Source organism: Glandiceps talaboti, chromosome 16, assembly GCF_964340395.1.
Source record: "Glandiceps talaboti chromosome 16, keGlaTala1.1, whole genome shotgun sequence".
NCBI lineage: Eukaryota > Metazoa > Hemichordata > Enteropneusta > Spengelidae > Glandiceps > Glandiceps talaboti.
Window position 1 is genome coordinate 8062523 of NC_135564.1, and position 15083 is coordinate 8077605.

General features: G+C 35.8%; 1 protein-coding gene across 1 annotated transcript in view; it reads left to right on the top strand.

Annotated features, from left to right (window-relative positions):
* Positions 1-15083, top strand: part of LOC144447363 (A disintegrin and metalloproteinase with thrombospondin motifs 18-like) — a 112125-nt gene that overhangs the window by 80855 nt on the left and 16187 nt on the right. Inside the window, exons 4-8 of the mRNA XM_078137347.1 lie at positions 1853-2102; positions 10116-10330; positions 10908-10991; positions 11514-11670; positions 12359-12464. Coding sequence (XP_077993473.1) covers positions 1853-2102; positions 10116-10330; positions 10908-10991; positions 11514-11670; positions 12359-12464 — 812 coding nt within the window. The remainder of the gene's footprint in view (positions 1-1852; positions 2103-10115; positions 10331-10907; positions 10992-11513; positions 11671-12358; positions 12465-15083) is intronic.

Below are 15083 nucleotides of genomic sequence, written 5' to 3' on the forward strand. Positions count from 1 at the left end.
AGAGTTTTGAATTTTTTAATTGGGCGAGAGTTTTGAATTTTTTGATTGTTTCCATCGTACGAGAAATTGTTATTATGATGATTTGACAGGACAATCTTGAACAAAGTTAACAATTAACAGCAAGCAAAGTTCCGTCCGTCCATCCGGATGTTTGCCGGAAGAGATCATCATCAGATTTGTGATGACCAATCTATCTGGTGTGGCATTTCAATGCAAAACTGCACACGTACGGGTTAAAAGGTCACCACATTAAGTTTGTGAAAAACATCAATTTATCTTATGTGGATTATCAGTTGATTGATTACCATGGCAACTATGACATCAGTGACACAGCTAATCAAGCTTGTGACAGCTAAAACTCTTGAAATGACCAATGATGAGTGATACGTCAGATGAGATGATGTCTACCGCTATCAACTATAACAAAGTTACAACGTGGACATTGAGAAATCAGCTTTGATAGTATTTAACTATTGAGATTAGGGTGGATGGTTTGATACTTAAAGTTGTCTGGGGTGTTGACCAAGATATACCCACCAGCATTTATCAGTGTGTCCCAGTAAACAGACTTCTAGAATAGTTTGCCAGCAGTTTTCCTTTAAAGGTCCCTGGAGCAACTTATCAATATGTCCCAGTTTTGCCATAGATGTCCCTGGATCTGGAGTAACTTATCAATAACACCCCCCTTCCCAAACAGAATTAGGGTAAAGAAATTCAAGTTTGCCAGGACCTGAAGTAACCTATCAGTGTCACCAGTAAACAGAATTATGGTATAGTATAGGACCTGGTATAACTTATCGGTGTGTGTCCCAGTGAACAGACATAGAATACTTTGCCATCAGTAGCTTGGCTCTAATTTCTAAAGGTCCCCAGAGTAACTTATCAGTGGCAACCTCTAGGATTGCACAGTAGCTTAGTTCAGATTATGGCCAGGGTAGCTAAACTCAATAGGCTTGCAAACTAACATAGTTCAGATTATGGCCAGGGTAGCTAAACTCAATAGGCTTGCAAACTAACATAGTTCAGATTATGGCCAGGGTAGCTAAACTCAATAGGCTTGCAAACTAACATAGTTCAGATTATGGCCAGGGTAGCTAAACTCAATAGGCTTGCAAACTAACATAGTTCAGATTATGGCCAGGGTAGCTAAACTCAATAGGCTTGCAAACTAACATAGTTCAGATTATGGCCAGGGTAGCTAAACTCAATAGGCTTGCAAACTAGCGTAGTTCAGATTATGGCCAGGGTAGCTAAACTCAATAGGCTTGCAAACTAACATAGTTCAGATTATGGCCAGGGTAGCTAAACTCAATAGGCTTGCAAACTAACATAGTTCAGATTATGGCCAGGGTAGCTAAACTCAATAGGCTTGCAAACTAACATAGTTCAGATTATGGCCAGGGTAGCTAAACTCAATAGGCTTGCAAACTAGCGTAGTTCAGATTATGGCCAGGGTAGCTAAACTCAATAGGCTTGCAAACTAGCATAGTTCAGATTATGGCCAGGGTAGCTAAACTCAATAGGCTTGCAAACTAACATAGTTCAGGTTATGGCCAGGGTAGCTAAACTCAATAGGCTTGCAAACTAACATAGTTTAGGTTATGGCCAGAGTGGCTAAACTCAATAGAGGCTTGCAAAGTATAGGCACGCATGTGAATATATCAACCTTCTTGACCTATTTTGACCCTCTAGCATGAGGTAAAATGCTATTGCAGGTACCGAGAATTCGAGACACAAAAGTGAAAGGTAGTTGGCAGGTATTTCCTGAGAAGGTCACAAATATTATGTTAGTTGAAGTCAATATATTCCTTTGACCGTGTTTATAATGTTTAACTCTCGTTTTATTTTTCAGACTGGATTACTACGAACTGATGAGGAAGAATATTTGATAGAACCACTGCCATCTCATTTACATGATTTCCATGGTATTGACCACACTCAAAAGCAACAAGCACACATGGTGTACAAACGATCGGTGCTTCCTAAAATCCCCAAACGTCCAAGTCATATTATCGTGGAAAAAGAACAACCTGTGGAAGTCAGTGACGAATACATACATGGCAATCCTCAGAAACAGCACTTCTGTGGTAGGAGGAAAAAATGTAAGTAATTTGTTTGTGTGACATGACTCTACTCAAGTAATGAACTCAAATATTTTGATGTCATTCCTCAATGTTTTGTCATTCGAGAAAAATGAATGACCTAAGGGGCCTTGTCATTACAACTGTAAGAAAGATGAGTTAACGGAAGTAGTGACAAACCCCTTAGGTCACAAGTATTTCTCAACTGAATGATGACAAATATTGGAGAAAAATATCATTAGACCAAGCATAATTCATAGCAAGTTATGAAGAAATTATTATATCAATTTTGAACGTTTTAATTCTTATTTTTAGTGCTTCCGAACCAATGATATTGCCTTGTGTTGTTATGACTGACATAGCACTTTCGGTATATAAAGTCTAAATTTTTTGTTTGAATGCATTCAACTTGGCTTGTGTGTGTGGTATAACGCAATGCATATATGGTTGTAAGAAACATGTAATAGAAACCCAGACAGTCACAAATGTCGGCAAACATACATTATTATCAGAACAACTTCAAAGGGCAAACAAGGTCACTGTGACCTCACTGTATATCCAATTAGTGTTTACCTCTGGCCTACTTTTTTTTTCGTTGGTAACATAAATGTGTACATCTGAGTTAATTGATAGTGACATCAATTTAATACATGACTTCTCTTGCTATGAAAATATCACGCAGAGAAGGATATCTAAGATTTTTGCCGTGAGACCTTGGAATGGCTGTACCACCGTGTCAGTTAAGCAGTCAGTCTTAATGGCTATGTGAACTTGGAATAGCTACATGCACAATGCAAATAGATTTTCATGGCTATGAGAACTTGGAATGCGGCTGCGTGCACAATGCAACTTATGGTCTTAACGGCTATGAGAATTTGTAGCGGCTATATGTACAATGCAATTAGATTTGAATGGCTATGAGAACTTGGAATGACTGCATGCTTAGTGCATGCACAATGCAACCAGGTCTTGCCTGATACGAGAAACTTCCAATGGCTACATCTACAATGCAACTAGATTTGAATGGCTATGAGAACTTGCAATGGCTACATGCACAATGCAACTAGATCTTAACGGCTATGAGAAATTGGAATGAGAAATTGGAATGACGGCACGCACAATGCAACTAGATCTTTACAGCTATGAGAACTTGGAATCACAGCATGTACAATGCAACTACTGTAGGTCTTAACGGTTGCAGGAACTTGGAATGGCTGTATGCACAATGCAACTATAGGTCTTAAAAATAGACACATCAATTGGTAACTCTAGACTACAAACAACTGACTAGGCAATACTATATACAGTCACTGTAACAGTTACAATTGTATGTATATTAATGTTATTGATAGAATCTGAATGAAAACATTATTAATAATATCATAAACTACATTGAGTACACTAAACCAAATTTGCACAGTCCTGTTTCAGAATATTAATTATTACATGTAATAACTCTGTGTAGTGGTAAATGTGTATAGTTAACAAAGGTGTTATTGTTAGTGTTATAGCTAATACAGTGTCCCATAAAACCAAGTCAAGACATGAATCATAGTCCATTGTTAAGCCTTTTATGGTTGTGAATTATGATTATAATAATGGATACTTGTTATTTATGCTTGAATGGCAAAGGTAAGGAATTCCTAGCTATACTAAAATGTGTATAACTTTTATTCAGACAATAGTAATACTGCTATGATTTATAACCAGCTAGGTATTATGTACTTGAAACGTAGCTATAGTGGTGGAGATATTAGAAGTGATATATTTGTGTTGGTAGGATTAGTTGTAATATTGAGATCAATTACTTGATGAGGGATATCCGACCAATGATGGAAATATAATTGCTAAAAATAAAGAATTTTTTAAAACCAAATTTCTGAAAAATTGAGCCCGCAAAATATTGTGAACTAACCGATTGTTTTTGCCAGCTATCGTCCCATGTCTACATTTGTGTATTATATGATATGATGTTTATGTATTACCATGGCAATCAGTTAATATATATGACAGCAATCTAGGTTTCTATGGATTTTTCCCACTACATGTATGAGATGACATCAGTATAAGTGACACTGTATGATTAGAACCAGCTGAGAGGACCGTATAGCTGTAAGATTGTAAACATGACTACAATATTCAAAGTTGCTGCAGGAAATCGTGATGTAATTTTAGGTTTGAATGTGTGACATCTTATAGCAAAATGGCAGGCTTGGTAGGGGAAAAGTGGGAGTATATGCAGTCCCCACATGACCTGGATTCTAGCAAAATGCCAGGCGTGGTAAGGGGAAAAGTGGGAGCATGTGCAGTCCCCTCTGATGACTAGATTCTAGCTAAATGCCAGGCGTGGTAAGGGGAAAAGTGGGAGCACGTGCAGTCCCCTCATGACTAGATTCTAGCTAAATGCCAGGGGGGAAAGCGAGAGCACGTACAGTTCCCACATAACTGGATTCTAGGCTAGCTTGTCAGAGATTTGTTGGTGTACATGGTTGATGGGATTAAAAACAGTCAATTGAACATTAACTGTAAAGGTAGCCATTGTTGTCTGACTTGTCAACAATTTGTAAGCAAAGTAGAGGTGACGACCTGCAAACACAAAAACGGCAAATCAACGTTGCATTACAGAACTACTCACATTCATTCTGAATGTTGCTAAATAACAACAGAGACATTTACAGATGTTGGCACTTGATCTGTTAATTGAGTATGAATCATGCCAAATGAATAGGCCATTGTAAATACATCGTTTTTGGAGGTGGTTGTAACCACAAAAGTTATCCTGTATGCTTTTATCTAGAAATCATAGACTGTTGTGTAACCATGCAAAATTACCCTCTGTGCTGTTATCGTCAAATCAAAGTTGATGCTAATGCAGAACGAATGAGTCTTTTGTAAATATTTCGTTTCGAGGGGTTTGTTACCACAAAAGTTACCTTGTATGCTTTCATCAGCAAATGGAAGTCGAAGCTGATGTAGAATGGAAGATAAGATTGCATTACATTACATCATGAATGAGTGAGTGAGTGAGTGTAAGTGTTATATTTCACAAGGTGTGTGGAGAGATGTTTGCATTGTAAGCACTTACCCAAAACTTTTGAGTGCGTGTCAACCTCGCGAAATCTGTCTGTTAAACTCAGTACTTTCTTTACAAAATATAAAGTTAACAGAAAACTATCAAAAACAAAATTACTTTGGTTCACTTTGCTGTCAGAAATTCAACCTCAGAACGGAAAATATACTTGGACAATTGACACTGTTTGTCACGTGATTGTGAATACGAATTATAAAATCTTGTAACGTATCAAAATTGCTGTAACTGAGGATGACACTTTACTTTCGCAGCAAGATATGGAATGGTATTTGACAAACAACAAGAAATGCAATTTCACACCCAAATTAAAAGATTGATGGGCCTATCGTAGAAGTATGTTTTCTGTTAGTGTGTTTACATCGCGATCTGTGATTTTACTCCACAGCCTCACTATAACCACTTGTAATGCTATCAACATCAACCGATGAATTTAGCCTCGCCCTACAATGGCAGTTATCAGCATGCAAGTTTGTAGATATTTATGTAATATTCACAATATGTTAATTATATTGCATTTGTGCTCATTTCAGTGAGATACATGTACATATTGACTTCATTTGAATATTGTCAATTAGGCTGACGTATGTTATCACTCCCCAATCAATTTGAGTGTTAATTTACATATTGACTTCATTTGAATATTGTCAATTAGGCTGACGTATGTTATCACTCCCCAATCAATTTGAGTGTTAATTTACATATTGACTTCATTTGAATATTGTCAATTAGGCTGACGTATGTTATCACTCCCCATTGTGACCAATCAGTTTGAGTGTTAATTTACATAATGACTTCATTTGAATATTGTCAATTAGGCTGACGTACGTTATCACTCCCCAATCAATTTGAGTGTTCATTTACATAATGACTTCATTTGAATATAGTCAATTAGGCTGACGTACGTTATCACTCCCCATTGTGACCAATCAGTTTGTGTTCATTTACATAATGACTTCATTTGAATATAGTCAATTAGGCTGACATATGTTATCACTCCCCATTGTGACAAATCAGTTTGAGGCTATGATTTTTAAACCACATTAATCAGTTCCCGTTGAAAGCATGACAAGTGGTTAAATCACAGATTGTGATGTAAACATGTAGCTTTACAAGCACTTAGTGAGACACCAAAGCAAAATCGCAGATCACGATATAAACAGTTACAAGTGGTTAGCGTGAGACACCGAAGCAAAATCCTAGATCACGATGTAAACAGCATTACAAGCGGGTAGGGAGACACCGAAGCAAACTGACAAATTGTGATGTAAACAGTGCTACAAGCGGATAGTGAGACCCCAAAGCAAAATCGCAGATCACGATATAAACAGCGCTCCAAGCGATTTGTGAGACAGCGAAGTAAACTCACAGATCACGATATAAACAGCGCTACAAGCGATTTGTGAGACAGCGAAGTAAACTCACAGATCGCGTTGTAAACAGACTAGTTTCTCTTCTTTTTCTGCAGTTTGACTATTTGTATTCAAAAAATTCCAAAAAAATACGATATACGTTAATTATTAATTTTGTTAAATGTTAGCACTACTTTGTATAGGTACATTAGATTGTAAAAAAAATTGAAAAGGGGAGACAGCGTTGGATTCTGTGTCCATCTACTCGGGGACGGTTCTCAGACAACAGTACGCCAAGAGAAATTGATACTTGAATTATCAGCGATACATTGTGACATTTAAAGTAATGTCCAAATGACTTACTTTGTTTTGGATACCACATGGGAGATGTTTGTTTGTAGTTGTAAGTGATTTGGGTCACAGGTGTTTTCAAATGATGTATTAACGGAATCTCATCCATCATTTGAGTTTAAAAACCGACAAATTGATATCGATACTATAGTCACAGAGAGTAAACAACAAAAAACTTTACTCTTAACGTCACTCATGAATAAATGTTTTAACTTTTGCTGTTACTTTGTGCAAGAAAATTTCAACCTATTCTGACTTAAAATTGATAAAAAAATTCGGTGTCACCTGACAAATTTTTTAAATAGAAGTCAAAATGATATTAAAATTTTGTCATTTTAGAATCCAATATGGCCGACGAATACTGTGGTAATTAGTCGCTATGAAAACATAAAAAAATTGTTATAATTTCCTTGAAAACACATTGGTAAACCCCAAAATTTCTTTTATTACTTCAAATGGACCGGGAACAACCTTTCATTTAGTAAAGTTTGGAGAGAATTGAAACATTTTTTGATTTTCAAGGAACTAGGTCCCTGAGGTGCATTATACTTTTAGCTTGGATTGACATTGGCAAACAGGAGGTCTCTAAGGAGTACAATGATTCCATAGATGTTAACATGAAAGGAAAAAATTACCGACTTGTTTCAATTTTACAATTTATTTTGCAGCTGATACCCACAACTTAGAGACAGATAAAAGATAATGCTGTCGTCTGTTATTTTTGATAAATAGATTAATTGTGAAGATGAAAATTTGATTGTCATTGATTTCAAATTTAACAAAATGTGTAATAATTCTGTTGAGAGATTGTCATTTTTGATAGTATGTGTAGTCTTTGTGAAGATTCTGTAATCATTGATTTCAGATTTAACAAAATTATTCTGTGGTGTGTGTGTGTGTGGGATAGCGTGGGGGTGGGGGTCCTCAGGCATTGCGTAATCTCCAATAATAATTTGACTTTTGCAATAAGACAGGCAGATAGATTCAACTCCTTCAAATGTGAAAAGAAGGCATATGACCAGAGTCATAGTAAATTTTGTGAGTGGTATCTATTTTATAAATTTTACTAATTTACTAATTTTAACCTTATTTGGAAAGAAATATTTGGGGGTAGTATCCATTGTTTTTTATTTGATTCTAAAAACATTTAACCTTGGAAAAATGCCAGGGAAGTCAGTCAGTCAGTAAATATCACTAGGAACACTGATGGCATTATGATGTACCCTTTCACAATTACTCATATGTGCAGTATGTATTTAGAGTGTTATTTTGAAATGTGAATTTATAGCACTATGTTATTAAAATATGAGGGAATTTATAGACAAACTTCATGACTATTCAATGGTTGCCATTTACAGTTGATAAAATGTCCAGAACAACGTATTGGTGTGCATACATATGAGGTACATAACTACACCAAAAGAACATGATATGTGTATGTGTTTGACTAGGTCATTTCAGGTCACAGCACGAGTCAAAATACAGGTCACTCAGTCACCAGTAGTACATGTATAATGCCATAGTTACTGTGTGATGAGGAGCTTAGCAGGAAGCCTATGCAGTTGAATTAATAGCTGTGGTGTTCACAGTCTAAATACTTGAACTATAGTACTGTTATATTTAAACATATTATAAATCTTACAACAGTGTTTTATACATATATACGCTCTATTTAGAATAGTTGACATTTTCTCGTGGCAAATACCGATCTCTTTCTAAGTTGTCGTTTTGAAATTTAGGTCAAGAACACAACACATCACACTGCAGTTTCAACTTTCTGTGCCATGTATTATCTTGTATGAACTATTCTAATTGTTTTGGGACGTGCTAAATGTGTGTAGTTGTACGAAATTAAAGCTACCACTGACGTCTGCATCACCTTTTACTTGGACTTGCCTTGCAATGTAATCAAATGGAGATATCTAGGATTTTTCGACAACACATGTTAAGCATTTTCTTAGTAAAAACAATGTCATGCAACCATCACAGTACATCATCATCATTGCCAATGTCTTTCACATTTCTTACAGTGTATGAATGTCTAGAGATATTGAATATTAATTAGGTCTAAGGATTTGATCGTTACATTTTGTATTTCCGCTGATCTGATGTTTCCTAGCTACAACAGAATTCTGCTGTTTTATTGAAGCCTTCACATTTCAGTTCAATTCAATATAAACTTTTTAGTAGTTTTTAGTAAAAACCACAACCCCTTTCAAAAAATACAGCACTCAACACAATTTTAAGTGTCTGTATATTACTGATTTTTCACCACATATATTTGCCTTCACTTCACAACATATGAATTAAAATTTCCTTGGGTATGAGAACAGTGAACTTAATATACTTATTCAATAACTTAATTGGGTGCATATTGAAATGAACGTTGCAATGTATATTTCGTGAAATGAATCACAGTGTGAGATGTTGTGACAAATTAATTTTGTGTCTGTGAAAGCTCCTTTGATAATTACCCTTGACATTACTGATCCACACAGTGGATGCTTTCTCCTGTAGCTTAACATATAAAAACCAGTTTCTATGCGGAATAGGCGTAAAACTATTGTGTGAAAAACAGTCGTCTGGCAGAACTAAAAAAAAAGTTGGTCTTGACCAAAATAATAATACTATGATTGTAATCCTTATGGTTCCACTGATAACAACATTAATGTGAAAACCTGGGACTGAAACATGGCCCTTTAAAATGCACTAAATTTCTGTAATTTGCCATCACAAACAAATTTAATTTGATTTATAGTATATTCTCATTATCTTGATTCTTGATTACTTGTAAATACTGGTATGTAGGTTGAGAGATGACTCATTTTTCCATGTACATGTATGTGTATGAATTGTTACATTGTTGGTATATATATAGGCCATATTGCACCTTCATGTAAGTTTGTAAATACCCTGACCTAAGATTATGGTAGTGAGATTCCATATTCACTTTGAGTATCACTCGGTATTATTGTGACTTTTCAATTCCCCAAAATCAACTCAACAGAAATGTTGCCACCATTGAAAACAAACACAGTCAAGTGAAAACATAATGTTTTGTATTGCCGCTTTAGCAACAATCAACACAATGTTTCCCTAGAGAAATCTAAAGAACCTCAAAACACTGACATAACTAAAATAATTCAAAACATTAACATGTATACACTTACCAGCTACTACTTAGCCTGAAGGCCTTACATTTCATTCATTTGTAATACTGACACTTTCCTCATTTTTGTACAGTTCAGCCGCATGTCTTGGAAGATGGAGGTCCCATAGCTGGGGATGAGTATCCTGATAACCATAGCAACAGTACAACAAGGCAGAGAAGGTCGTTGTCCACAGATAACTCGGTCGAGAGTAAAGCAGTAGAAACATTGGTTGTTGTGGACCAGAAAATGTTAGAAAGTCACGGTTCTAGAAACGTAACTACGTACGTCTTAACGATTCTAAATATGGTAAGTACAATTTATTTAGTATGTAAGAGAAAATTTAAAAGATACATATTTTCTCTTTGTATTTTATTCATTGAACAAGTGTGATTTTGACATTAAAATAATGACTTGCAGTTTCCATATCCTTGTCTGCCGAGTATTCTCATTCCTTTCCTGCATGCATCATTATGTGTCTACCTATTCGCATTCAGGGCTGTCGAATGTCGCTTTACCGACTCCACTATCCGCAACAATTTTGTATGCATAATTTTGTGGTTATTTACAAAAATGTGAAATAGTTAGACTAAAATCTTTCTGATTGAACGATGCAGCCATTGTTTAAACAAGACAACATAAAAAGTTGACGCTAGCACTCTTTAAATAGTAAATTACAATGGAATGTTGTAGAGTTCAATGGCACATTACCTCACATTACGTGGCCTTTTGTGAGGGGATATTTTGCAAAACATACCATAGCTAATGTCATGTTAACCAATTACATCCCCCATATCAGTATATTTTATTTCCAATGCATACAAGTACAAGTTGTTGACCATTGTGGTAGTTTGACATGTATTATCTTGGTTTTTTGTTGTTGCAGGTTTCACAGCTATTTCAAGATGGCAGTATAGGTGATAATATTAATGTGGTGTTAGTTAGTCTTATACTTCTTGAAGAAGATGAGGTAATGAAATATACAAACTACCACCCCTCCACTAGTGAGAAGTTATAGTTCTACCTATCCAGTAAACAGTGCCCTCTGGTGGCAGAGTAGAGTGTAAACAAACTGTGCTACAAAGTGTGACAATTAAGCTCCTTTGTTATTCACATTTGTTAATTCAAATGTTGTTCCATTGAAAGTGAGAACTAATAACACTTTAAATATTATTTTAGATATACTTATTAAAACCACCCATTAGGACGTTATATCCTGAGGTTTTGATAAGTTGATGACATACACATTGGTGTCAGGAGTAGGGGCTGGGGGTGGGGAGGGGTTGGTCAATAGTATGGCTATGACAACCATGATGGATACAGACAACATCAATTCTCATTCAGGGCCATTTGGAGGCATGCCAACTGTTATTTTGATGTCTAGACCAATCAGATCTCGTGATTTGCACCAGCAAGATACTAGCATAACATAACATAATATCTATTTTGTAGACCTTAGACTAGACTAACTTTGTACTTGTTTTGATTGCAGCCTGGTCTGATAATAAACCATCATGCTGACCATACACTAAATAGTTTTTGTCAGTGGCAGTCTACATTACAAACATTGAATGGATCACATGACCATGCTGTGCTCCTCACAGGACTTGACATCTGTTCATGGAAAAATGAACCCTGTGATACTTTAGGTTGGTAGACTACTTCCTTCTTTTTCAGGGGAAAAGCTAGACTGTCGACAGTCGCTTGCTCACTGGCAAGGAAATGACAGCATTTTCATAAACCGCAATGTGTGACTATTTATCTGAAGGTAGTAAGCACTTAGGAGTCATGAATATTCATTGTTCATCCAACACATATTCATCTCTGCTAAGACCTATGATACAACTGTGAATGTACAACAGAGATGAAAAAGAGTTTCAATTTGGTGTTTCCTTGTAGTGTGGATTCTTGAGTCATGTCATTGCCTGAGTTTACATCACCTACAACAACACTGGCGATTTCAGAGAAACATCAAGTTGATCTTGTGCCTTTATAGGGTATCTTTGCTATGGGCTATTGCATCATGGGAGTCAGCAAAAATAATATATTCATGGTTGCAAAATGAATATTCATGACTCCTGAGTCCTTATTCCCTTCAGTGTAAAACATCTCTCATGAATATTATTTCTCTGAAATCGCAAGATGATGTAAAATCATGAAATGACTCTCCAGAACTCATAGTTTGTCAAAATGCCATTACTTCCTGGAGTGGTGTTCCCCTTTAAAAGGTATGCAGCAACTTTCATTTTAGAATCGTTGTAAAATTTGTTGTTTTATTGACTGTAAACTGACTGTACATGTATTAAAAGATGTGATTATTAAATGCATATTTTGCAGGTTTTGCCCCAATTAATGGAATGTGCAGTAAATACAGAAGTTGTACTGTCAATGAAGATAGTGGTCTGGGTTTGGCATTTACAATAGCACATGAATCAGGACACAAGTAAGTTATGGTGTACTGTATATCTCTCAGACCTGGGTATTCCATGAATCAGGATACAAGTAAGTTATACATGTCAAAGGCTTTGTTTACACGATAACATTTTAAACTAAAACCACAACTATTTTGATGTCTTTGCACCTACCGTTTACACTGAGACACACATGGAAATGCAACGATTTGTAGATGCTGCTGAAAGTCGGATTGTTTTTAAAATGATTTTCATTGGAAAACGAAATCCATGTAAATTGGCAAAACTAACAAGATTAAAAAAAAATGGAGTCATGCCACATAAATACCGAAAGGCAAATGTTCAAAAATATACAAATTTGACCTCAGGAATGATTCCATCAATGACATACTTACAAGTCCACTTTTATAGCTAATTCAAGTTTTTGTGCATGTGCGACAACATCGATTTATTCCACCTTAAGTATTTTCGTGTAAACAGTCAAAAACTCTGTGCATTTTTATTTGAAAACATTGTTGTGTGAACGAAGCCCATTAAGATCTGAGTAACACATGAGTTAGTCCCAATATATGGTCTAGCTCTATCATTACATGAATCAAAGCAATTTAGTATCAAGTCAACAGTTAATTTAGGTTTTACAATTACGATAACACACAAATCAAGACATAGAAGTTTAATGTAACAGTTTAACCAATATCATGCACTTCTATAGGAATCAAGACAATTATTTTGTGTACACTGTAGTGTCGGCTGTACAAGCTAAGATCAGGTTGCTAAATATAAAACACATGGTCTTGTCAAATCTGGTCTGCTGAAACCAGATCATGGTCAATTTACTTTCATCATTGATATTAGTTCCATTGGTGTGTGTTGTAATGTGGTGTGTAGGTACATGAAAGGTTATTTGGCTAGAGGCAAAGAAAGAGTTTTGTCTTACATGTGAATTTGTTAACAAAAATAAACTAACTTTATATAATAGTTAAGCTTAGTTTAATTGCATGTTTTTCTTCTCATTACATATTTTAAATAAACTGGTAGTGGTACAAAAGTTTATTGACTAAAAAAAAGAGTCCAGTAATATGCTTAGTATACAATATATGGTACTGTCCAACCTATGCCCCCACCCCTCCCCCACCCATACATACACACTTGTATACATAAACATATGTATTTATGTACGTAAACTATGTACGGACATACATACGGACGGACAACAGACATTCATACATACATACATACATACATACATACATACATACATACATACATACATACATACATACATACATACATACACACACATACACACACACACACACACACACACACACACATATACACACACACACACACACAGAAAGCATCAATCCAAAGAACAGTATACAAACCCACTCACAGAGAAAGCTGCTGTTTCTCATCATGGAATGGCACGTGTGTTGTATTTCAAGTATCAAACACAAAGATCTCTTACACTTCGACGTGTATTAGACAGCTGGCTTGGTTCAATTATACAGTAGATCTACTTGATTCAAAGGAGTTACTTTCAACAACCATATCATTATCCAACATACCTATGAGTACTAAATGTTGTACAATTCAAGTCTTATAGAGTGGATGCATAGATATAGGAAGGCATTATGTGGTCACACGTAGACAGGTTATCTCTAAAGATGTCGTTACAGTAACTGTCATGTCCTTATCATCATGTACAACCATCAGCAGATTAGACACTGACAGGGACATTGTTTAACACGCTTTGACATGCCAACATTTCAACAAAATGAGGTGTTTGCTTGAATTATATTACGTTTGCATCATTAAGTAAAGTTATAAGTACTTTGTAAGATCCTTGAGTGTCAATTGGCTGGATATTGTGGAAATTCAGTGTCGAGTTGCCCAAAGATTGTTGGCTATTGTCGCTTGACAATGTCTGATATTGAGTTCCCCTGCATGCAGAGATTATATCTATCTATAGCTTGACTTTGTCATGGGCTGGATATTGAGTAGCCCAAAACCCCTAATTGCTATCTGACGTGACTTTTTCATGGGTTGGACGTAGCCCTGCAGAGACTATGGATATATCTAGCTTGACTTTGTTGTGGGCTGGATAACTGAGGAGCCCAAAACCCAGTGTCTTTCACCAAACTTACATAGACACATCTAAGTCAGCTACAATCAGAACACGTGTGATTTTCAAGTGTTTTCAACAAGGTATATATAAATGATTTACAAAAAGTGAGTGGTAATTACCGGTAATTCACAAATCGCAATATCGTCAACATTCACCATTCACCGTTCTCAGTTCTTTTATACATACAGTGTTTATAGATTCCAAAATGTCAAGGTCTGTACTTGCACTTGATGTAAATCTGCACTTCATCAAGTTTACAAAAAAAACAAAACCATTTATTAGAAAGCCAGTCTTCTTTAACAGATTAAAGTCTTCACTTTTATCAAACGAATTTCCTCTCTTGACAAACTCACATTTGCCCTTTGACCCCCAGATTGGCGTATTTCTCACTACTTGTTTATTTGATTTTAGCCAAATTTCGGTACTTTTCAACGTCCTTATCTTTCCTGTTTATGTACAGCACGTGTGCCAACTACCGGACTAACATGTTGCAAGCTTCAAGTACTAAATGCCCAATTGT